We start from the raw sequence: 25,424 nt of genomic DNA on the forward strand, positions 1-25,424 counted from the left end.
TAAAAACTAATTATTTTGATACCATATTAAAATTAGAATTTATATTTTTCTTCTTGATTTTCAATTTAAAGTGATTCTCTAAATTTTTTATTATTTCTTTAAAAGCGTTTTATTAGGTTGCGACTAGAGTCAGTCCCTTTATTTTTATTTTTATTTAGTTTTTTATTTTATATCTAAATAAACATATTTTCTTATCACAAGTTCTCGAAACATTTGCTTTTATCTATTTTTATAGTATGATTATTTCCTCTATTTTTACGGAATAATTTTCATTATCATTATAATAATTTAGTATTTTAAGTTGCATTAAAAATTATATGTAGTTTGCCCATCGTTTGACGGTCGATCTGGGTCTGAGTTCTGAAGATCGATTTTAGGTGGAGGAGACTTCTAGAGGTGTTGAAGTGTAAGCCTCGAAGGATAGATAGACAATGGATTGATTCTCGTAGTTGATGTATTTTTCGCTCTGCTAAATAAACTGTTTTCATTTTTCTTTCCTTGCCGGCCTTCAATATAATTAGGAAGCAACATACGAGATGCTTGAATTTAGAAAATAAAAACAAAATCTAATCACTTGGAGACACAATATCTCTTTTACAAATCTCCCGAGCTCAATTTTCTTCTTCCTTTGTCCACCAGTTGACACCAAAATCTTGTAATGGAAATAAAAATAGAAAAAAAATTCTTAAATGGCTGGTGGGGCAGGACAAAATCAATTAGAAAGAAAATAAGTGATCTATAAAATTTGATGAGGTGTTTTCAAGGATAGAATAGCTTGGCAAAGAGAAGCTCGTTCCAAGTATCTGGAAGGCCCGGTAAACACCAATGCACGCAATCGGCATAGCTAACAGGGTTGGCTAACTGCTCCGGCGTCAACGGATTCCATTGTTTCTTGTAAATCGATGTGTGCGCATCTTTGCGGTAGCTCGACAGTTGAGTGATGTTGAGAAATGTGACCGGAAACTTGGGTTTTTCCAGCACTTCCCCAATCACTTCCATTATGCTTTTTCTACTGTCCGAACCCCAATAATTTGGATCTTCAACCATGCTTGTTTGGTTGTAACAATTCTCCCCTGCTTCACCTCCCCAGTCAATGCCCCTGTCAAAATGTATTATTTTTTTATCCAAATTAAAATATTGCACAAACTCATCGTAATTTGTACTCACTTTGCATGAGTAGGTGACATGCTGGTGAAAAACACTCTGGTCTTCTTGCGGTCCATATTTATCTTCAACCATCTCAGCATGCTTTTTATTGCCATACGATAAGCATCCTCGGTCGACACTTTAATTATTTCTTTCTCCTCATCCTCAAACGACCCTTTCCTGATGAAAACATGTACCATTATTGACAGAACCAATAAATAAATGGTGATATATTAATGTAACAATCCAGGGAAGAAATGAGATAATACAAGATCTTCATCTCCAATCCAGTCATCCACCACAGATAGGTGTTGAAAACCAATATATCAACGCCCTTCCAGTGCTTCCCATGCTTAGTTATGGAGCCTTTTCTCACGATCCGATCCGATATCCTGTGAACAACTGCGTTATCCGAGTTCGATTCGAGAAGGAATGGAGCCCAGTAAAATTCTATGCTGGCATTGTAATCCTATACAACAAGAACAGTGATAAGATGAAAACCAGTGGAAACTTAAACAAGTTTAATTAAGGTATACTGTTTTTTGTCATACCTTGGCTCGAAACACAGTAAGGGCATCATTGTTGTACGATTTCATGGATTTTGCATGCTTAGGGATGAGGCTGTGAAGAAGGCAGATTAATGATACATATTGGCCTCGGTTCAATGAGTCTCCCACGAACATCATTCGTTTCCCTCTTAGGGTCTCCAACATTAATGTCGCATTGAAACTGTTGAATTATACCAGAACAAAAAGACATAAATACAGTAACATAGAGAACTGAAATAAGTAAAGAAAGTAGGATGTTGAGAATTTTTTTACCTAGGAAGATCACAACCATGGGGTTGCCATCTCCATTTCTGATACTCTGTGTCGGGTATTCCATGTTCTTGACACGTCAACTGTGGTTGGATGTACGGACACTCCGATTCTTGATAGAGAGGACGAGTCAACTCGTCCCTAACCCACCTCCCTTGGAATATATCACATTTCTCTTCACTCTTCCCTATAGCGAATGGCAATTTCGCTCTTTTCTTCACTAACCCCCGAACCACCCAAAAGCTCAGTCAAACCCAAAGCAATTCAAGAAAATAAAGAGAGAAAGAGGTTAGGTTTAGGGAGTGAGTTAACTCACCTGGACTAGAGATAGCTAGGCCGGGTATTGGTTCTAACTGTCCAAAAATGCAGATGAAGTCTTCTCCATAGAGAATAGCAACGAAAACAATGAAAGTTAACAAAGTGAAGAGGTAAGGGGACAGACGAGGCTTTCTAAGAACACCTGAGGAAGAAGAAGGCAGTGGAGGCTTCATTTTTTAAAATTAGCAATATTTTTGTTTTTAATTTGTATTGGAAATTTTAATTATTTGGAAGGGTCTAGGATGCTTAGAGGTGTTGAGATTTGGATAAATGAACTAAATATAGGAAACTATGCTGAAGGGGCATGGTTCAACAATTAATGTTTGATCATTATGTTCAAATTATATTTAATACACCTAATATGAACTATGAAAAGAAATACCTGTATAGCAACGAATATAATATAACATGTACATACATGAGTAATACAATAATGTGATAAATATATTTTATTATATTTAAATATTAATATAAATTCAACCTAAGGAGTGGTTATTTTTTTAGGTGATTGGATTCAAGTAACTTTGTTTACAAGTGTGTGTAAATTTATCCATAACAAAAATGGAGTATATATACTTAAATTCGTATATAATTTTAAAATTAAATTATATTATATTTTAATGAGATCAATGAATTTATGTAAAATACCTATTTACATGCCAAATAATAAAAAATTGTGTAAAAATACGATTTAATTGTAATAGATAGATTAGGATTATATAACTAAAAATTATAAATAACTTCGAATTTAATAATATTCTCGTTAAAATGATTAATGAGTTAAACCGAATTTGAATAAATTAACATAAAATGTTCCTAACTTGAAATGTCACAAACCTAACCCGAACACAAAATTGATCTAGCTTGAAATTCACTCATCTCGATACATATCAAAAAAGTTTAAACTCGTACTAGTTTGATCTAAAATCGACTCGATTCTACCAATATGCAAAAAGGTCTATTATGATTGTTCAAGTACACATTAAATTCTAATTTATAGAGTTTATAGGAGATTATGAATAGTGTTTGGGTTAATATAGAAAAAATAATACAAATTTGTGAAGCGCTTATATTTATACAATCAACATAAAGAGAACGAAACAGCATACATGTATATACAAGCAAATTAGCAATATAATTATGAATTAAACATTAGTATATGAATAAATATTAGCTCTGTTGATATTCAAAATATCTAAAAGATTGTAGATTCGAATATATTTAAACGTAATTACATTCGATTTAAGAATCAGAAAATTATAAATAATCTAATATTATAATTCATACATTAAAAAAATTATGAATTAAATCTAGAATATATGTTAAATATCAAGATAAGCTCTCAAAAGTTAAAAACAAAAAAAATACTGAATCGTGATTTGATTTGACGCTGAACGGATCTCAATTATAAATGTAATAAATAATGAGTTAAGCAGAGAGTAAATGGCGTTTAAATGTGATTTGGGTGGAAGGTGTAGTTAATTCAGGTTTTAAGGGAGAACGTGACCCAATTTCCATTTTTGAGATTTTGGAGTATTTACACCAATGGCATAAAAAACAACTTAGTCACAGTTTATATTATATTTTAAAATAAGAATTATATACACTATTTTCTTTCTTCACATTATGTGTGTCAAAATAAAATAATTTTATTTAGTTATTGCAGTTTATGAGGTACATTGGTTCTTGTTCACGTAAATGAAGAGTAGTGGGTAGTGAATGGGTTATGATTTTGGGTTGGCTTCTAAGCTAAGCGAGTGTTCCAACTAAACGGAAGGATGGCATTGCATTATCCAACTTGTATTATTAGCATGGTTTGACGCAGAGAGCAAGGCTTCCTTTTTAAGAGAATTAGGTGAGAATTTGGTGACAGAACACCTTCACTTTTGTTGCCTAAATCCTCAACAATAACAGCTGTTACGTGATGTACCATCACCAACCCAATGCTGATGCTTCAACTAAACTACCTAATACTTATATATATATTGGGTTACTCTTGCTTTTGCTTAAATTACAATTTGAGAAACGCACCGTTTGGTGTTTTTGGGTCATGGAGGTAGAGAGACCGAGTTTGATTTGGAAACGCATAAAAACAGATAATTTTATTACAAAATACTATTTTCTTTTTTATTTGTATAAATAGCATCCCAAGAAAATTATTTAGGAAAGTAACATTTTTAATAAAAATATATTCTCTATATTTTTAAAAGATGTGTTTTGTAGGACATGTGTATTAATATTTTAAAATTGTAGATATAGACGCTGTGATTAATTGTATAAAAAGTTTTAGATTATATGACTAAGAGTATAATTAGGAACTCCAAGTGATTTAAGCATATTTGGAAGCTTAGTGGTGTGGCGGAGATACAAACCCCGATTTGCAGCAGAGGAATTCTTCATTTTTATTTTCATTTTCTGATCAGACATTTTGTGTTAATATTGAGTACTTCAAAGTGTTGTTATAAATATGAAATACAAACGACAACAACAACAACAAACCCTATTTCTATATGCAATGGGATAAGAGGGAAGTAGGGTAGTAGGCTGCCCCCAACGCCAGGTTGAGTCCAGCTTCCGTGGAAGACCTCCGACATTCAGAAAATTAAAAATAAAGATGAAATGCAATGCATGTATAAATAAATAAATAGTTGAACAGTCTTCATATGTAGTCTTCATATGCGCGTCTGTAATGGGAATTAATCCTTGCAAATAAATCACTGCGTAAAAATATCTGCATCTAGACAGAAAAGTAAGATCCATCTAAATTTAAAAAAGAGGAAACCTGAAGAGAAAATTGATACACAAAAGTCAACAATAGCAAGCTACGAGAAGGAATAAAGTCAAATGGGTTAAGACCTAAACTAAGGCCACACTACTCTGCTACCCTAGTCTTAAGCCTTCATACTTTCCAATGACATAAACGTATATACAGTAGAAGTCATGGAAATTACTACAAAGGCATTAAAAAGGAGACAGAGATGATACACCCTATGGTTGTGACCCGCACTATTCGACTACCCTGGTCTTAAGTCTCCATACTTTCCTATCAGAGGTCATGTCCTCTGTAAGGGCTAAATCCTTCAAATCAGATCTCAAGCAGTCTTCCCACTTCCGCCTTGGTCGTCCTCTCCTTCTGACACCGGCGACTGTAAGCGACTCTACCCTCCTGACCGCATCCGACAGTTGTCGCCTAAGGACATGTCCAAACCACCATAGTCTTCCATCTCTCAATTTTTCGGATACAAGCATCACCCCCAAGGACATCCTAATAGCAGAGTTTGGTGTCATGTCCCACAGAGTCTTACCACATGCCCATCATGGCATTTTCATTTCTGCGGCCTCCATCCTCCTTACGTGATCCTTCTTGATTGCCCAACATTCTGATCCATATAGCAGCGCTGGTCTTATAGCCATTCTATAAAATTTTCCCTTAAGTTTTAGAGGCACATTCTTGTCACACAAAACACCGGTAGCAGCCCCTCACTTTAGCCATCCCGCCTTCATACGGTGTGTAACGTCATCATCTACACCCCCATCTTTATGTATCATATACCCTAGGTACTTGAAATAATCTTTTAAAGGGAGAACGTGACCTTCTATGTATACTTCTACATCTTTATCGTTTTGATTCCCACTGAAATTTGAACATAAATATATATTCTATAAATATGAAATGTGCATCTTTATTTCAATGAGTCACCAAAACAATCAATTCAATCACTAAACTTAATTTTCCCCTTTTCTATCAGTAGTTATCAGTGGGTACAGAACCATGTGCCAATGCTTTTGGAAGAGACACTTAGCTACGGTAGGTACGACCCGCATGCTTTGATCCTACTTTTTAATTATGTTTTTCAACAAAAGTCGATTTCCCTTTTTTTAATGGTAAAAGCAATTCTTTTTTCATCTTTTTGAAATCAAATGCAAAAGCAAATTACTAAATACTTTTCTTTTTTCTTAAAGCATAAACTAATATTTAAACATGATCAATTTAATAAAATTAACTATTAAATTTCATAGATTTGATTAAACTGACTCTTGGATTTGATAGATTTAATCAAATTAGCCCTTAAAATTGACAAATTCAGCCAAATCAACACTTGAATTTAACAAGTTCGGCCAAAATTACCATAAACTTACTTTAATCAAGTTATCCGTTGAATTTAACAAGTTCGGTTATTCTTTGAACTTTGAAAATACGACACAAAATATTCAAGAATAAAGGTATAAAATTTTTAAGAGTTTAATGGTATCTTTGTCATTGACATTGTACCACGTTATTGCATTAGTATCTGGAGAAAATTTTGAATTTAGTTTCACATTAGATCTTTTCAACCATGATGTATATTATCACATCCGTTTTTTCATTACAAAAAATAAAATAAAATCATATCACTCTAAAAACACGTTGCATTATACATGATAAATATTAAATTTTAAAAAATATTAAAAAACTTTAAAAATACAAAAATTGTCCACTTTAAAAATACTAGAAAGTTTTTTCAAATATTTTTTTGAAGTCTTAAAAGTTTTTTTTTTAATTTTCTTAAAACTTGTTTAAAGAGTTTGAGGGGGGGGGGGAACCCTTCAGATATCAAAGTGACAACGAGAACAACTTTAAATATCAAATTACTAATTAATTCATTTTTAAATATTTTATAGATGTGGACCGTTAAGTGGTGACATTATCTACATAGGAGGGGGATTTTAAACTATTTTCAAACATTAACGTTTTAGGAGTCAGTTTGTGTTATATTTTCAATGTTTATAAGATAATTTAATAAAGATCATTAAGTTTAAAGGTTAAATTAATTTAATTTATTAAGTTTAAAGATCAATCTGATTCAAGTTAAATTCACGAATTAGTTCATGATCAACATGTTAAAACATAAATTGAACTTAATTAATTAGTTTTCTCACATAGGTTTTTCCCGTTGGTAAGTCGTTCATCTTTTTTTTGGTTGATCGAAGGTGACACCAATTTTAATGTTGGTTGTCAATTATCGGTATTCTTTATTGTCATTTTATTTTCTTATATTACATCTTTATTTTTTTCTTCAATAAGTCTGAATGTATGACACATTTTTCATCTGCCTTTATGACAAATTTTCTTCTGTATTTTGACATGTTTTTCGATCATTTGGTTGATGTTTTCATTTACTTTTTTAAGGGTTGATTTGACATCATCACAATTGATAAAAAAATGTTACTTATCTGTTATATTGTTGGTATTCCCTGTTTTTGATCATTGGATTGGATTTGGATACTCGTCATGCGTTCGTGAATAACTTCTCATGTTGCTCGAGTATAATTTACGACTTTTCGGTGATCTTTCAGTAGTTTGATCTCCTTTTGTGGTTCATTTGTCGATGCGATTAGATTTGTTTGTATCTATCTTTGTTCGAGTTTTCTTGGTTAGATTTTAATCGTTCCTTGTATGGTTCTAATTTTGTTTCAATGATTATAGGAAATTTTCCTAATTATATGCATAATTTATGATTATGATTGTAAATCTTTATTGTAATTTAAGATATTTCCTATTCTGAATAAAATTAGTGATTTCAATAAAAAAAATAATTAAAAGATAACTTGATCAAAAAATTGTTAAATTAAAATATTAATTGTTTTTTAAACCTTCTAAAAATATTTTTCAATTATAAAATAAAAGCAATCTAAACTAGTCTTTTAATTTGATTATAGTACAGAATTTTCATTTATTTATTTATTTATTTTGCTTTTGTAAAGAGAAAGCCTTACTTTTAAGCGATTGGACGACTTCGCTTGGTTTGCTGCTTGCATGGGGCTTAGGGCCCAAATATGTACCATAAGTCACGGGCTATCAGAGCTTTCTGATTAAGGTGTTAATTAACCCAACTTAAACTGATAAAGTTATATTTTGTGTTCGTTTATTTATTTTTAAAAGTGTTAATGTCCGTTTCTTGTTCACTTAAATTTATGATATTATGATTGTGTTCGTTTATTTGTTTTTGAAGGTGTTCGTATTCGTTTGTTTATTGTTTGTGAACATATTCATTTAATATTCACGAACGTGTTCGTTTATATGTTCAATAACATATTCGTTTAATATTCATTTATAGTTCATTTATATTTCAATTTTTAGTTTTATCCTATCGTTGGAAAGTTAAAGAAAAATGATAAAATTATACCAATAGTGCTTAAATTATTTAAAGTTCACAGTTTAAATCTCAACTTTTATCATGTGTTTAGTTTAGTCCACACCTTTATCAATATTTAAAATGTAAAAAATTAAAGGAAAAGGTGAACCAGATAAACGAGCTTGTTCATAAATATAAATGAGCAAATCAATAAACGAGTTCATAAACGAGCAAATCAATAAACGAGTTCATAAACGAGCTTGTTTGTGAACACAAATGAATCGAAAACACCTTTGTTCGTGTTTGTTCATTTATTAAATGAACATAAAAAATTGTTCATACTCGTTTATTTAGCTTAACAAAAAAAATAAACGAACATTATACAAACAATTTACCTATCGCTCTGTTTATTTACACCCTACTTATGCCTATAATTTTTGGGGGTGGGTGGGGGGAAACCCCATCATTTTATGCATGAATGTATAAGGAACAACAACCTAAAATAAAGCTAAAAAAAGCGCAACCGGAGATGTTAAATTTTGTTTTAACATTTTCGGTTGAGTACAACCTAAAATGTTAATCTTTGAATATTTTAACAACCTAAAATGTTAATCTTTTAACATTTCCGATAGCAACCGGAAATATTATGAATAAGGTAATATTATCGGTTGCAACCTAAAACGTTAAAATATTAACATTTTAGGTTGTGAAAATGTTAAAATATTAACATTTTAAGTTGTGTTCAACCGGAAATGTTAAAAAAATTTAACATTTCCGATTACATCTTTTCTTAGTCTTACATTAGATTGTCGTACAACAGAACTACCCATTTTAGAGATGTCTGTCAATTTTAGAAAAAATATACCTATTAATTTTAGAAAAAGATAAGCATCCTCCATGGTGGCCACTGCCGTTTTGGTTCTATGCTTTTCGATTATCGTTGAAAGTATAAACTACATTGCCTTGTCCCTTCCGCCGTTTCGTTTTCCTCTCCTGTTAAATTAATTTCAGGTACTTTGCTCTTACATTCACTTTCAACACTCCATTTGTATCGTTATATAATAAGCTTTTATTTAACTTTTCATTGTGTTCATCTAACCATGTTTGAAACTTAATTTTTTTCAATGAAAATGGTTGTTTTTACATGCTGAAAATTAGAGTTGAGTTTTCAATGTATGAAATAAAAGCAATCATTGAGATAGAATGTAACATCCTAAAAGTAGGGTCAATGACCAAAATAGAATTTTTGAAAATTTAGTGACCAATCTCATAAAAGATGGAAAGTTCAGGGACTTAAATGAAAAATTTTGATGTTGGATTTAATAACAAAGTTTGAAAGTAATAAGGGTATTATTGTCATTTCTCAAAGAAGATTTTTATTTCCCTTTGTAAAGGGTAATAGGCACGTGGGAAAGGAGATAATTTCTCCAAAGTCTTCTTCACTTTCTTTTTCCTCTCAACGTGAACTCTTCATGGCTAAGGTGAGTTTAATTTTCAGTTGGTTTTCTTGTAATTAAAAGAATGATTTTAATTGATGGAGCATTAGGAAAGATTATGAGAACTTAAAAGGAGATAGAAAACTAAAGATAAGGAAGTTATGGAAGATTTAATATAAGGGGTGATCAAGTGAAATATTGGAAAATAGTTGATAAGTAGAATTGTAAACTGAATTTGACTTGTCATCTATGAGAGTAAGAAGTTATAAGTGTTATAATTAAGTTTGGATAATATGGAAAATTTGGTATGATTCTTAGCTTTAAGAATTTGGATGAAATATATGAGATTATAAAGTTTTAGATTGATAGAAATTAGTTAAAGTTGTTATAGATGAGTTTAGTAGCATAATAAGGGTAGTATATATGAAAATTTGGGTGAAGTGTAGATGATTTTCAGGTAAAACCAGTATATTCTGGACAGGTGTATTGGTACACTATGAATAGGTATCGATGCACTATGACCAAATTTTGAACAACAACTTTAAGGTGCATCGATGCATTCAGGGGTGTATCGATGCACACCGGCAGACATCGATGCATGGAAATTTCGAAGCTATTTTGGGTACCGATGCACCCATAGTGCATTGATACCCCTTAAAGGAAAAAGTGTATATGGGTCTATTAAATTCGTTTAAGTTATTAGCATCAAATTACAAGGTGTATATATTTAATAATTAACTTAAAATGGATATTTATGTAGATGCATAGCCTAAACGAGTTCCGGAACCATTGACAAGTAAGATCGATCAGGGGGATAGATAAGAGATCGGTATTGAATAGTGAGGCCAGGTGAGTACATATTAGATATTATATTATGTTTAATGGAAATAAGACTTGCGACAAGTCTATTTCCGATAGTATTATGCATGAATTTATGAACCTGAGTATGTGTTTGTTTTGAGTGTATGAGTAATATGTTATTGTATGTGTGACATGACTTGTGTGAATATATGTTAGTGTGATAAGATATAGGAACCGGTATAAGTAATATATATGTTTACATAAATTATATGATGATATAAGATAGATATGAAATTATATGAGTATAAAAGATAAGTGATGTGATAAGATTTATGAAATTTATGGAAATGAAAATATATGTATATGAAGGGTCATAATAGGACAAAATATAAGTCTTATGGTAATGAAATATAAGGTTATGTGAAGACATGGCCATAATATAAAAAAATGTAATAATAGGAGAATATGATAAAAGTGAATTCATGAAAGCCGATAAGAACTAGGTAAACATGTGTAACAATTATATTGTTAATAAAAACATAAGTTGGACAAGTATATAATGGTATGATCAATTAGGAGAATTTATATAATAGAATGAAATAGGAATAGTATATCAATTAGGAAATTTGCATACAAAGTGATAATACGAATCTATAAGATAAGTTATATGCCAAAGAACTATGGAGATATATGAAAAGGTTATAAGAAATATATGAAATGAGCTTAAGTAAATAGATTAAATTAGTATATAAGTAAAATACTAGTAAGTGAGAAATGTTTATAATATAACATAGATTATGTAATCCAAGTGAATACAAAAGAATGAAGCATAAAGTAGATGATAGAATATATGTCATTAATTAATATAAAAGGACTTGGAAGTTGCTATAAATTATGTAAAAGTGATATAGGTGTCGATATGTAATATGTGAATTAAGTGACAATAAGTTAAGTTAGGTAATACTAAACTATGAAATTGTATGAAAATATATGATCTATACGATATGACCTTGTGAACATATGAGAAATGATATAAAAGATATTATGTGGTATATGTGATTTATGGAAAACATATGAGAACAATAGATGGCAACGATATACATGTTATATGAATACATGAGAAGTGTTATAAGATAAGCGATTTATGAATATGAAATCATATGAACAGTGATATGTACATGTGAATATGGGAAATGATAAATAATAATAATGCCCATGTTATATGTCATGAGGGCTAGATGTATAGTTGGCATTCCAAGAGTCGAGGGATTATCAGTGGTCATTCGGGACATAGTGGTCCTTCGGGACAAACTTCAATACCCCTAGTGGGAATTATACGAGCTGTGGTGACAGCATAGTGCACAACCTCTATGTACTCACATATCTTTAGTTCTCAGAAGTGTACACGGGCTAAAGAAAGAGAGAACAATAAAAATATTATCTATGAAGCATATGTTTTTGTGATATGAATGATATTACATGATTTATAAGATGATATGTATTTGTATATGATATGAGATTGGTAACAATTCATGCATTGGTGTGATTTAGAGTTACATTATATGTTGATACGGTATAAAAGGAAATTAGTGATGATAAAATAAGTAATGATAAGCAGGTTAATGATAGGGTTTAATATGTATATAAGTATGATGTTATGTTACATGATATGTGTATGTATGTGTATATGTGATAGAGAAGAATATACGTTTTTGTATGATATGGAAGTATTAAATGATCATGCATTGTAGAAGTTACAGTTATATCATAATTTTATTTATGTCTCACTAAGTCATCGACTTAGCGTGTGAGTGTTTCACACGTAGGTTTGGAAAGCGAGAAGAGAAGCTTAGAGGAGCAAGACAGGTTAGCATCTCCCTTACCAAGTTCATATCAGAAAATCAAAGAGATGATTTAGTTGTATTCAATTATTTTGAATATAGTTGTCATATACTAATTGATTGAGTTGAATACACTCTGATATATATTTTGTAAACCAATTGATTTGATTAATGAAAAATATTCATTTTCTTGAAATGTGAATTTAAAATTTTAAATAGTTTATAAAGGAAGATGCTTTGAAAAGTTAATGTGACACCTCGAATTTGGATCCGGGCCGAATACAGATTAGGGGTGTTACATAGAATGTGAGTTCCAAGTCTCCCATTAAGAATCTTTTTTCTTTCTTCCATTACTCATTGTTAAATTTGAAAAATGGAATGTAAAATGCATATTCAAAAATCACTTGTAGAAAGAAGTTCAGATAAATGATTTGATTGTTCTTTCTTCCCTATACAGTTTAACATTGCTGGCCCTGGGGCATTTTCCTTTCAATTTCAAAAGAGAACCCTAATTTCAAGTTTCCACGCCAATTTTCTTTAATTAAAAAAGAGAGTTGGCAGATCGTCACTAAGGCACCATATAAAAATAATATACCCTCAAAATGCCCATCACTCCGAGTATTATTTCATCCACAGGGTGTGAATCTCTGAATTAAATCCCAGTCTCCATCCTGCTCGTATAGATCTAGGGTTTCCGCCAATGCAATTAATTCCATTTTACTTTAAATATAACCCTTCCTCAAATTTCTCTCCTAAAATCTCTCCCTTTTAGCCTTTTACCTCCAAATATTTCCCAGTGGCTAAGGTCATCAAACAAGCCAAACCCCACTAAATCACCCTCCCATTTCTCCTTCGCTTCATTCAAAGACATTGACGCCATCCTCAGAGAGGAAGAACAACAACAACAACTCTATCCTCGATCCCCCAAAACACCCTCCGTTTTCTATCGCATCAAGCTCTCCACCGCTGTCTTACGCGCCTTCAGACCCCGCCATCCTCCCCCTTCTTCCCAACCGTCGATCACCTTCCCCAACGCCGACCAGCGCGTCGTCGTCTACCTCACCAGCCTCCGCGTCGTCCGGAAAACCTTTGAGGACTGCAAGACCGTCCGATCAATCCTACGGGGATTCTGTGTCCCGATCGACGAATGGGATGTGTCATTGGATTCCAGCTTCCTGGACGAATTGCATGGGATTATTGGGCGTAAAAGCTTCACCCTGTCGTTGGTTTTAATTGGCGGAACGTACATCAGTGGGGCAGAGGAAGTCAAACGGTTACATGAGTGTGGAGAACTGAAGAAGCTGATTGGTGGGTTACCGTTGCAAATGGGGTCTGGTGTCTGTGATTTGTGCCAAGGGCTGAGATTTATTCTCTGTTCCAAATGCAACGGTAGCCATAAGGTCTACTCTAAGATTTTTACGTAAGGATTTATTTACAGAGATTAATTCTCATTACAAATGCGCATATGAAGACTGCATATGAAAACTGTTCAACTATGTATTTATTTATTTATACATACATTGTATTTTATCTTTATTTTTAATTTTCTGACTGTCAGAGGTCTTTTACGAAAATTGTTCTTAATCCTGGCATTGAAGACAGCCTATTACCCTACCTCCCTTTATCCCATTACATATGAAAATATGATTTTGTTGTTGTTGTGACTATCAAGGAAATTCATGTATATTTTTCAACATGTATAATAATTTCTTTAGCGACTTTCATAAAGAAGTTTAAATTATTTTACTCTTCCTATTATGGTGGTAATTATAATGAAATGAAAATAAAAATAATTAGTGTGGGTTTTTCTTCACAATAATCAGATTTGTAACAGTAATTAGCGACAAAAAAAATAAAAATGACACTTTTATTCATCAAATAGTTACGAGTAGGACAATGTAAGTGTTTAGTATGAAAGATAATTTTAAATTATTTTTTTATAATATCATTTTTAATGTCTCATTTGTTAAATTAATTGATTATTGATATACTTTTTAATTTTAATGTTTAACTATTTTAATTAAATTAATTTTTTAATATTATGAAATTATTACAAAGTAGTATATATCAAAATTTTCTTAATTTTATGTGTACACACGATGTAAATACAACGGCTCAAAATTAAATTATCTAAGAAAAATAATATATTTTTTCAAATATATCTTTTAAAAAAAAGTAATATTAACGTAAAAAACTGTAAGATATGCTTTTAAGGAAAAATTATATAGGTTACTATTATAAAAATAAATGTGAAATTATACTGGGTTATATGGAATTAGTGCATGATATCATTTTTTGAGGAAAATAATAATATCTTTGTGATATTTTATATTATGCGTACAGTGTATAGGTATTAATGACTTAAGGGTGCGAAGAAAGAATTGGCAAGGCAAGAAGAAAGAACAATAGGGTTTCCAGGTTGCCATGTGTAAGAGAAGATTGATTAATTACTCCATGTCACGTGGTTTTTCATTGAAATCTCAAATAATCCGTAGTTTGGAGTCTGTCTGTCTAATTGACTTGGTAACGCCTGATACAATGCGTTTCAGGCTGGCTCTTGCTGGTACACGTTAACACTAGTTACAAGTTTATTTAATTTGACTAATTTCTATTTAAAGGAGTAAAAGAAAAAAATTTATCTACTAATGAATATTGAATCCATAATTTAAAAGATAGTAGAAATGTCAATAGAGAATTTTTAATTACTCATTCTAAAAATTATTTTTATTTTTATTATTTTTTCATTTTTGGGCTTTTGAGAAAAAAATAATGTTTTACTCGGATTAAAAATTATTTAAGAAAATAATATATTAATAAATCTTGGAAAATATTCACATGCGGCGCTTAATATACTGCTAAAAAAATAGTACTAGTTTTGTTATTGTTGTGCATAATAAAATCGGTAAAAATTACCGAAAATATCATTATTTCTACCGGTTTTGTTATTTTTTTTGGCATTTTACCGGGTTTCTTAACAAAATCGGTAAAAACGTTACCGGTTTTGTTACTATTGTGCATAACAAAACCGATAAAAATTACCGAAAACATCATTATTTCTACCGGTTTTGTTATTATTTTGGCATTTTATCGAGTTTCTTAACAAAACCGGTAAAAATGCTACCGGTTTTGTTATTTTTTTACCGATTTTGTTATTGTAGGGCATTTTACCGGAAATGTTAAAAAACATTGATGTTTTAGGTAGAAATAATAATGTTTTAGGTAATTTTTACCGGTTTTGTTATGCCTAACAATAACAAAACCGGTAAAAATAAACTTTTTAATGACAAAATTAGTAAACACAAAGATTTGTTTCCAACATTTTATCCAGTATGATTCTTAAACATAAAGTTTCCAAAACAGTATCGATACATTTATTGTAAGTATCAATCATCAAAACATTGAAGCCAATTATTATAAAGTAATAGGTAAAACATACTAGTTTAATGAGAGAATAGGTAAACATATGTGTCGATACATTTTCTAAAAGTATTGATCCAAAAACATCGATACCAATAATTATAATATAATAGGTAAATTTACAATGTAATCGGTATAAATATACCGATTTTATGATAGAATAGGTCAACATAATGTATCGACACAAATTTAAAAAGTGTCGATACATTTTGTCTAGAATGAATGTCAAACGAGGTGCACGCATAAAGTGTCGATACATTTATTAAAAGTATTAATCCCAAAAACATCGAAACCGATAATTACAATATAATAGGTAAATTTACAATGTTTCCGATAGAAATATACCGATTTTATGAGAAAATAGGTCTACATAATGTATCGACACGTTTTAAGTTTGTGTCGATACTTTTTTCCAGAATGAATGCCCAACGAGGTGCACACATAAAGTGTCGATACATTTAAAATTGTATCGATCCCAAAAACATCGAAACTAATAATTATAACGTAATAGGCAAATTTTCAATGTTATCGGTATAAATATACCGGTTTAGTTAGAAAATAGGTCAATATAAATACTACCTATTATATTATATAAGCGTTGCCTAATATGTTATTGTACTTGATAATATTTTCGATTAAATGCATATTTTATTATATAAGCGCTACTTAATATGTTATTTTACTTGATAATATTTCCGCTTAAATATCTATTTTATTATATAAGCGATACCTATTGCATTATATAAGTGCTACATAATATGTTATTGTACTTGATAATATTTCCGATTAAATGATATAACATAATCGATGTAAATTTTAATCGATCGCTTATTTAACCAGCTACGTCGTTTTTTAGCCGTTTCCTATAAATCTTTAAAAACAATTAAAAGGAACAGTTTCCGCAAAGTATCTTTTCGCAAACTCTGACAAAAGGAATTATGCACTCTCTCATATTTATTATTTATTCAGTTTAGTCCCTTTATACTTCTCATAATTTGATTTTAACCCCCAATTATTTTTATTGTAGGCATTTTACTCTATTATATTTACCCAAAAAAATTTCCTTGAGCTAGTTCTTGAATTTGAAAGTTAAAAGAAATTTTGGATTTGGGAATTCTCTTTTGTTTGGAGAATCATTTCTTGTGTTTCTAGTTTGATTTTTTTTCTCCATCGGTAGAGATGTTTTTAAAAAAAAAAAATTAGTAAAAATGTTAGATGAGATTGTATCGACCAAAACAAGTCACATATGCCGACTATCTTTCACTAAATAATTAAAACAGTGCCTGATTTTAATCAAATTGTATATGTTCACAATTTTAGTAAAGCCTTTAGTATTTATTCATGATTTAACTTGTTTTAATAAGTTTTTCTTTATGAAGTGTAGGAAAATATAGTTTGATACTTGAATAGATATTGTCTTGTATTTATTTCATATTAATAAAAAAATAGTTTGATAAAATTATTAACGGTTAAAAATGTCATTAAACCTAAATAATACCACATCCTTTTGAGTTTTGAAAATAATTACACATTTGATGCAATAAGCGGATTTGCAAAGAATGGAAAATAAATAGTTTGAAGAAGAAGAAAAAGTACTGTTTACGATTAAAACTCTGAGAAAACAATAAATTACATGGTAAACTATATGTTTAATCTATGATAATTATAAGGTAGTATATGTTCGAAATATTTTTAATCATTTAATAATGAATGTTTAAATATCCCTGCAAACAACGTACTTAAATTTGAGACATCTAAAATAACAATCATCTATTTAACTACTAAAGCAATTTAATTTGTAAAGTCAACAACACATATCCTCTACTGTGGATGCGAAATCAATCCAACCTAAACCTTAAACACCAAAGATTGTATTTTAAAAAACAATTTTATATAATTTAGTTTTATAATTTTCAATATTATTCGTGATAAAAATAAATAAACACCAATGTTAGTGGAGTGGTGGAGCAACGCCATAGTTAATGTACAGTCTCCCCCACAGAAGCATTTAGGAACCCAAAATTATTGAGAAGGAAAATAAAACTAAAAAGTGGAGGTTTGATCATATCATAATGTTGAATTGGGCCGGCCCATTTTTCGCTGTTGAAACCATGAGAGGGGATGGTGTGTGAGCAATAATAATGCTCTGATTATTGTGTTAAAAGTGGATTTCGACTTTGGAGAAAACGCCACGCCACAAGTGGGGGTCTTCCCAACCTTTATTTATTATCTCCTTCCCCACCGCTCCTACTTTGTCAAATCATTTGGACTCATATTTTTCTAACTCTTTTTCTTTGTCAATTAAAACAAAATATTATTTAATATTAAAAAAATCAAAGTTGTTTTAATGTTTTATTTAAAAATTTAAGATTATTCTTAGTATTCCTATTTGATACAATTTTACTAAAAAAAATTAAAGGCTAGCCATTGATTTTGTATATTCAGATTTTTTTTAGACTAACAACTATATTATTAATTTATATTTAAATAAATACATAACAAGTTAAAGTAATTTGTGAAGAAAATTATTTCATCATTAGTGTATCAATATCTTTTTATTTTATATATTCATACTTTATTTATTAATATCTATTTATAATATTTTTTAACTATTAGTAGTGTACACATTTTATAAACATATCTATCCGAATTCAATGCCTCTGAAAAGAATAATATTCATTTTAACTACTGAGATTATTTATGTGTCACTTTATTTATTAAGTTATGTTATGCTAAAAGTTGTTAAGATTGTTTCTTAAGGGTACAAATTAAACTATCTTAATAGTTAAAGAATTGTTTATTATTTTTAGAGATTTCATGTTCGAGCATAAAATAATATAATGATATTTAAATTTTTAGTGTTAAATAATTGAGAAATTTTAAAATAAATACTATCTTATAATTTAATTAGAAAAATTTATTTCAAAAGGCGAGGATAAAAAAAAGGGCCATCAATCACAAAACTTGTAATGTGAAAGTTGATTGGTTTCAATCAAATGAAAGCATTATCCTTTTATCTTGTGAACTATCATTTCACTCCCGCCCATCAATATTTATAACGGTGCCCCCATCTACAATTATTTCTAGCCCCCACTTCCATAATACAAAACAAATACAAAGTCTTTTTTCTTTTTTTATCGTTTCGTAATATTTCATTAGGTTCTTTTAAAATTGATGGAAATATATTTTTTCTGTCATTTCTAAGAACTATGTTTGCATTCTAATAACTTCATTCTAATTGTAATGTTATTATAAAAAAATGAAAAGTAAAGTTTTGATTTTATTTTATGTATATTTAATGCATCAAATATAAGAAGAAAATTATTGATGTCTTACAACATGGGGACGTTGGTGTTATTACCAGGAACTAACTAATAATAAATAGACCAAAGACTATGTCGTACTTTACAAACCTAAAGTAAGCATTATTTTGTGTGTAGCACTAGCATACTGTTAACAAAGTTAGAGCCTATTTAAATGCAAATTTGACAAGAGCAAAGGGCAGTGAAGTTAAAGGCTTGAAGAGACAAAGAGTTGGAGAGAGTGTGATATGAAGCAATGAGGGGTCAGGAGCCACGTTCCACCTCTTCCTGTGCAGCTTGCAGGCTCTTGAAAAGGAGGTGCAACCCCAACTGTATCTTCGCACCCTATTTCCGATCCGATGAGCCGAAGAAGTTCGCCAAAGTCCACAAGGTCTTCGGTGCTAGCAATGTGAGCAAGATCCTAATCGAAGTGCCTGAAGAGCAGCGCGAAGACACGGTGAATTCCCTTGCGTATGAGGCCGAAGCAAGGCTCAGGGACCCGGTCTATGGTTGTATTGGTGCCATAGCTTTGTTGCAGAGGAAGATGATCCAGCTTCAACATGATTTGGCCCTTGCTCGATCATGTTTGGCTCGGTACACCGCAACTCCTTCCTGTATCGGCAGTACCGATGTTCCGGTTATCGCAGATCCTCTTGGTGATTTCCCGGCCGGTTGCGGAGGATCAATCGACAGTTTTAGCTGGAATCTTTCATATGAATTGAATCAGGAAGCACATATGTATGATTTTAGCCAAATTCCATATGTATAAAGATTCCTTTCCTGTTGATTGATAGGGTTTGAATCTATCATCTATGACCCAAGATCAAGTTTGAATTAATATCAAAAATCAAAAGGGTTTGATTCTACAGGTGAAAGCTGAATGCTAGTTGATAATATCTGTGAAAAAGTAAGGCAAAAATTGTAGGGCAGAGTGGTGGCTTCAGTTGGGATAACTCTCTGCCGCCCAAGCCAAGAAGCATCTCTCAAGCTTTTGGCCTAATTCTTCCATGCATGAATTATTACTCATTAAGTCATATCATCCCTTGCCACCGTTACTATACTAGTTACCGATTTAAAAATATTTTTAAAAATAGACATATATATATATATATATATATATATATATATATACATATTAATAATATATATTTTTTATAATATAAATAAAATTTTATAATAAATACAAAAATAACTATAAAAATTTGGATTTTACGATAAACACGCCGTATAGATCCGCACTATCTCTCGTAAATTGTCCAAATGTTTTTCAACTGCCTACACTTTTACGCAAAGTAGTCAGTAACTCAGTATAGTACCCACTCATGATTGGCTGTTTTTCTTTTTACATCAACATGTATCATATCTTAGCTAAATTATTAAGATAATATTATTTTATTTTTTATTAAAATTGTACTGAATTTTTTTTATAAAATTCAGAAATCTAATAAAATATTGAATATTTTTCTAACATGTTTTGGCTCAATATTTTTCTTTTCATTAAAAACACTAATTTCCCCTTCCGCTAGTTTGGTTGAGTCTTAACTTGATTAAGTTACGAGAGAGTTTTTAATGAAGACCTATTTTCAACTTTTTCAAAAGAAAACACTAATTTTCTTTTAATAAAATCTATATAATTTTTGGCTTAATATTTTATTTTATTTTTATTTTGATCATGAATGACGTCAGTATTAGAAAAACAATTCATGTAACATGTCACGTAGTAAAGACACTTTCTTAAGAAAGAACAATTCAAAAGATATTTCCACATAGGCACGCATTCATTCTATGTGGCATAAATGAATTTCATTCCGAGAATTAATGAGTTTTAGTAAAAGAAAATTAAAATAACAATATTTTAATAATTTAACATGATATCTAAGATTAAATTTTTTGTCACATACATTAATGTTAATATATAAATATGTAATGTGATAAATAAATGATAGTTTATTCTAAATCACTATGATAAAAGATAGTTGATCTAACTAAAGAAGATCACCATTTTACTATTAATTAGTGATAAAAAAATATAGATATATTTCAGTCTTATTATCGTCCAGGTGTTATAGTTCATCATCCACATTATTCAAATAACCTTTTATTGAAACTAATTACTTGTGTAATTCAAGATATTGGATCTAAAGCAATGGCAATTCATTACAGGTATGCAAGTAAGAACAAATGGTTTAAAAAAGGGTCTTTTTTCATTCATTTGGTGAACATTCAAAAGTTAAATTTCACTAATCTCATCTCTCAGAGCAAGAATGTTAGCAGAACACCGATTGTTTTTTTTATGAGATGGGTGAAAATGACACTGCTTTATCTCAACTCAGTTGTTTCATTCTAATGATTAGTACTAATATTTCTTTTTGTTTGAATCTCATTCTCATATTTAATGGGGTTTAGACGCAATTGAGCCTCTTAAACCTTAAAAAAGGATTTAGATTCTTGAAATATCATGCTGGATTTGTGTTGAGCCACATAACAGTCCTTCTGTCGGGAATCATGCTCAGTTGGGTTGGGATTCAATACACTACAATACTAATATCATTTTATTTTACTCTAAACTCGATATATACCAACTAATAAGCTTTAATGCATGGTGTTCCTTCTGCGAGTAGTATAGGGGACTGAAGAAAGTTAGCATTTTTTCCTCTTGGAAAATACAAGAGATCTACCGCAACAACTGATTTATGTACAAGAAATGTTTACACATGGAAACACCCGAGTTTCTTGAACACAAAAGAAGATATGACCACCCAGATTCTCAGATTCAGCTTCTATTCTCAGATTTGCACTTCTTCCCTGCATTCAATGCATGCACGTAAATCAACATGTACACAAAAACCAAGCTCCAGCTCAGTAGAAACATGAAATTCAAATGATAAACCAACCGTTAATGGGGTAATTTGTGGCAATAAGACAACATTATTAGTATAGAATCAGAGAAGTTCGATGGTTTAGTTTTTCCTTCAAGGTAATGCTAATGGCAGCAATTCGCGGCAACTTTTAGTGAGAAATAAGAATCTAGGGGACGAACAAATTAAGATAAAAGTTGAGACAATTTCCAAAGAATCAGCAAGCACATAAATCATCGAACTTTACCGCTAATTAGTGCCATTAACATCAACTCAAGCCATTTTAAAAATCATCGAACTGGTTTACTAATCATCAAAATTCTAACTTTTCCTACATGAAAGAGAGACAAATGAAGCAAAATTTAAATTTGGTTTATAGTAAATGAAGTAAATTTGAGAAGACCTGAGCCAGTGAAATGCTTTTGGCGCTTTAATTTCTCCATCTCCAGATGAGCATCCACGAGCATGTTCATTCTTTGGAACTCCAGATCTTTAGTGAACTCAATTCTCTGTTTCTCGAGCTCCATCATTTGTTGTCGCTTCAAGCTCTCGATCCTCTCGTAGATCTCCCCGAACTTCAAAATCGCTCTCGCTAATTCCCTACAAGCAGCTCCGTCAGACAATCCGACATCCACCTCCCGCTGTTTTTTCCTAACCTCATCATCGTCATCGGACGAGCTCTCCGTCGACTTTACCCCCTGCGACAAAGATTTCGATTTGGGTTTGATCGTGAAAGTAGAGCCAGTAAGCTTTTTATTGGCGGAGGCGTCGCCGCCGATGAGGGCCTCGATGCGGTTAAAAAACGACCATTTCGAAGGCGGCGGCTTGGCTCTTTCCTGCTTGTATTTTCTCTTCAACGTGTCCATCCGGTTCTGGCACTGGACGTCGGTTTTCTTCGGCTTAACGCCGTCTCGACCGGAGTTAACGGCGTCAGCGACTTCTTGCCAGTCCTTTTGACGGAGGTTACCTCTGTTAAGCCTAACATAACGGTCACCCCAAGCCTCGATAAGCGTAGAGGTGGCTCCGTCGCTCCAACAGTCTTCGCGACCGCCGCCACCGGAGGAGTGGGTGTTACGATCATGATGAGAGGCACCGAGGTTCATGGAGAGAAGCAGCTAACGTGCGCCGGGGGAAAGGGAAGGTGGAAAAGGTAAAATGGAAAATGAAGAAGGAATTGGGGAAGAAGCAGAGGATTGGCCGTGCATTTTTACTTCCTTCGGTGACCGGCGGTGACGTTAGCGACCCCGTAGTGGGGATAGAGTTGGGATGGGATGGACTATGACATCAATGATAGGTCCGTGCATTATCCAATTGCATTCCTCTGCTCTTCTACTCGCTTTCTTTATTTCAACTTTCAACATCAGTAGAAGGATAGGTGCATTTTCCGTCAAGATTCCGAGCGAAAACTGAAATAAATAAATAAATAAAAGAAAATTAAACAAAAGGTCATTTTTATTTAAGATAAACTATCTGTTTCTTTATAATCAATAAAACATTAAAATCTTTCATTTAGAGATCAAAACCCTACTGCCCTTTACATTTGATCTTCGACATTTATATATTCTATTAATTAAATCCTAATTTTAAATAATACAACAATTTGACCATCAAAATTTATAAATTTCAATTACTCACCTATTCCATATTATATAGCCCTCTATGACATTTATTATTATTATTATTTTATATTCTTTCTATTTTTAAATTTGGGGAAGAATCAGAAGTCTATTGAGCCTATGATGCAATAGTAAATGAATGGATAAACTATATGTTAGTACTCCAATTATTATTTTTGTTCTGTTTTGACCATTCAACTATTTTTTTTTCAAAATCATAATTAATATTTAGTTTTGGTTTCATTTTGGTCATTCACTGTTAAAAAATCAACGATATTATTAACGTGTCATCATAAGATAATGACATGTCATCAATGAAAAAATAATAAATTCCACATAAGCAAATAATGTTAATTGGATGATCAAAATGAAACCAAAATGTAATGTCAAGTATAATTTTGAAAAAAAATAGTTAGGTGACCAAATTGGAACAAAAGTAATAATTGAGGTACTAAATGTTTAGTTTACCAAAATGGAACAAAAAGCGATAATTGGGGTACTAAATTCAATGTTTACCCTAAATGATTTTATGTTAATTTTCAGTTTAATTAGGCCATGAATTTAATTCTAGATAACTCTCCCAAACCTTCTCCATTTCCTTATTAAAAAAAAGAAAGAATTGTTTTAAGATATATGTATGATAGTATTTAATGTCCCAAAAATGACAATAAAAATAGCGAAAAGAATTTGAAGTTGGGGCTGACATCTGGTCAGATTTCCTTAACCCAATATAATCTCAAAGCCCAATTCTCTCATTATGGAGGCATCTAGGGTTTTATGATTTATATACATATATGGTCTCTAATGTAAAAGGCTCTTTTTAACATTCACGCCGCATACTCTATTGAGGACAGTCAAATCTCAGGCTGCAGAAGCAGACGAGCATCGAATCCTTTTCACGATGAGAGCTAAGGTGAGAAAGATCCACATGTTTCTGATACTTGGGTTGATTTTTGATTGAGATGCCTGATGTTTTTTATTTTGGTAAATTCAGTGGAAGAAGAAGCGTATGAGGCGTTTGAAGAGGAAGAGAAGAAAGATGAGGCAAAGATCTAAGTAGTCTAATTTTGTTTAGACTTGGTAATAGGATTTAAGTTGGTGGTTATATTTTTATGGTTTAGTTTTGAATTTGTGTTGAACCTTTTTCTTCTGCTTAAACAGTGTTATTGAGTTTTTAGCTATTTGCTTGCTTATCGTTTTCGATTTTATCCATCCGATGGTTGCTTTGCTTGGTTAAATATAGTTTACTTTCTCTTGTTCTTAATATCTGACTGAACTCAAACCCTAATTCCGGTCAAGAGGACCAAGGTTTCACAATCTTTTACCTGCCAAATACTTCATCATATTTATGTTATGATACTAGCTAAGTAGCTATGTTGGCCCATTTATTCCCATGAATAACACGTGCTTTTAAGAGCATCCTCAGCAGGCTGAACGGCACAGTGTCGTAGATGGCAAGATTTGCCGGATGTTCCAGAAATTCTAGCGCTTACAATGGACTTGTTCACTGTACATACTGTTCTACTAGCTTGATAATGTTAGCTTCTTCTTTTGGTTTCCATGTACCTCTCACACGATTACCACCATTGACCATCTTTGTATACCAATGAAACAGAAACAAAATCGAAGTCTCATATGAATCATAATTTGTGGGCGACTTGTTGAATTAATCATATTTTATTGTGTAAACGTAGAAGAGCAGAACAACCTTTGCCTTCTGGTTCTAATTTGACGTTGACCGGATCCAGCTGATGA

General features: G+C 31.4%; 4 protein-coding genes and 1 long non-coding RNA gene across 7 annotated transcripts in view; 3 read left to right on the forward strand and 2 right to left on the reverse strand.

Moving 5' to 3' along the window:
- The window catches only part of LOC120162307 (LOB domain-containing protein 21-like), a 20,884-nt gene extending 846 nt beyond the window's left edge, over window positions 1-20,038 (forward strand). Inside the window, exons 2-3 of the mRNA XM_039172474.1 lie at window positions 5,466-5,470; window positions 19,428-20,038. Coding sequence (XP_039028405.1) covers window positions 19,452-19,964 — 513 coding nt within the window. The 5' untranslated portion in view covers window positions 5,466-5,470; window positions 19,428-19,451 and the 3' untranslated portion in view covers window positions 19,965-20,038. The remainder of the gene's footprint in view (window positions 1-5,465; window positions 5,471-19,427) is intronic.
- Window positions 608-2,534, reverse strand: LOC120162303 (protein trichome birefringence-like 33). Of its 2 annotated transcripts, none has more exons than XM_039172468.1 (6): window positions 2,281-2,534; window positions 1,968-2,184; window positions 1,698-1,875; window positions 1,416-1,615; window positions 1,168-1,326; window positions 608-1,099 (listed from the first exon to the last, which is right to left on the reverse strand). In XM_039172468.1, exons 1-6 carry the CDS (start codon window positions 2,453-2,455, stop codon window positions 760-762), a joined length of 1,269 nt encoding a protein of 422 aa, XP_039028399.1. In that variant the 5' UTR covers window positions 2,456-2,534; the 3' UTR covers window positions 608-759. The 2 variants fall into 2 exon arrangements, with proteins under 2 accessions (XP_039028399.1, XP_039028400.1); XM_039172469.1 differs by having other exon boundaries at window positions 611-1,099; window positions 1,968-2,172; window positions 2,281-2,532.
- On the forward strand, window positions 9,871-13,900 carry LOC120161501 (uncharacterized protein At3g28850-like). Its single transcript, XM_039171727.1, has 2 exons — window positions 9,871-9,879; window positions 13,274-13,900. The coding sequence occupies exons 1-2, from the start codon at window positions 9,871-9,873 to the stop codon at window positions 13,898-13,900; spliced, it is 636 nt and encodes a 211-aa protein (XP_039027658.1).
- Window positions 20,039-21,783: 1,745 nt separating the features above from the next.
- LOC120162306 (trihelix transcription factor ASIL2-like) lies at window positions 21,784-23,367 on the reverse strand. Of its 2 annotated transcripts, XM_039172473.1 has the most exons (3): window positions 22,457-23,366; window positions 21,954-22,000; window positions 21,784-21,896 (listed from the first exon to the last, which is right to left on the reverse strand). In XM_039172473.1, the coding sequence occupies exons 1-2, from the start codon at window positions 23,154-23,156 to the stop codon at window positions 21,969-21,971; spliced, it is 732 nt and encodes a 243-aa protein (XP_039028404.1). In that variant the 5' UTR covers window positions 23,157-23,366; the 3' UTR covers window positions 21,784-21,896; window positions 21,954-21,968. The 2 variants fall into 2 exon arrangements, with proteins under 2 accessions (XP_039028404.1, XP_039028403.1); XM_039172472.1 differs by lacking the exons at window positions 21,784-21,896; window positions 21,954-22,000 and adding an exon at window positions 22,060-22,190 and having other exon boundaries at window positions 22,418-23,367.
- Window positions 23,368-24,470: 1,103 nt separating this feature from the next.
- Window positions 24,471-24,846, forward strand: LOC120162309. Its single transcript, XR_005519541.1, has 2 exons — window positions 24,471-24,582; window positions 24,664-24,846. It is a non-coding gene; the product is annotated as an uncharacterized LOC120162309 (long non-coding RNA).
- The last annotated feature ends 578 nt before the right edge of the window (window positions 24,847-25,424 follow it).

The sequence above is a fragment of the Hibiscus syriacus genome, unplaced genomic scaffold (assembly GCF_006381635.1).
Source record: "Hibiscus syriacus cultivar Baekdansim isolate YM2019G1 unplaced genomic scaffold, ASM638163v2 tig00111402_pilon, whole genome shotgun sequence".
In the NCBI taxonomy this organism is placed as follows: Eukaryota; Viridiplantae; Streptophyta; class Magnoliopsida; order Malvales; family Malvaceae; genus Hibiscus; species Hibiscus syriacus.

Excerpts from the sequence above, each read along its gene's own strand:
- LOC120162303 (XM_039172468.1), bottom strand. The coding sequence starts at position 2,455 with ATGAAGCCTCCACTGCCTTCTTCTTCCTCAGGTGTTCTTAGAAAGCCT. Across the intron at positions 2,185-2,280 it reads CCTAGCTATCTCTAGTCCAG|TGAAGAAAAGAGCGAAATTG; the intron begins GTGAGTTAACTC and ends TTCGGGGGTTAG. Across the intron at positions 1,876-1,967 it reads CATGGTTGTGATCTTCCTAG|TTTCAATGCGACATTAATGT; the intron begins GTAAAAAAATTC and ends ATAATTCAACAG.
- LOC120162306 (XM_039172472.1), bottom strand. The coding sequence starts at position 23,156 with ATGAACCTCGGTGCCTCTCATCATGATCGTAACACCCACTCCTCCGGT. Across the intron at positions 22,191-22,417 it reads ATTTACTATAAACCAAATTT|TGCTGCCATTAGCATTACCT; the intron begins AAATTTTGCTTC and ends GTTGCCGCGAAT.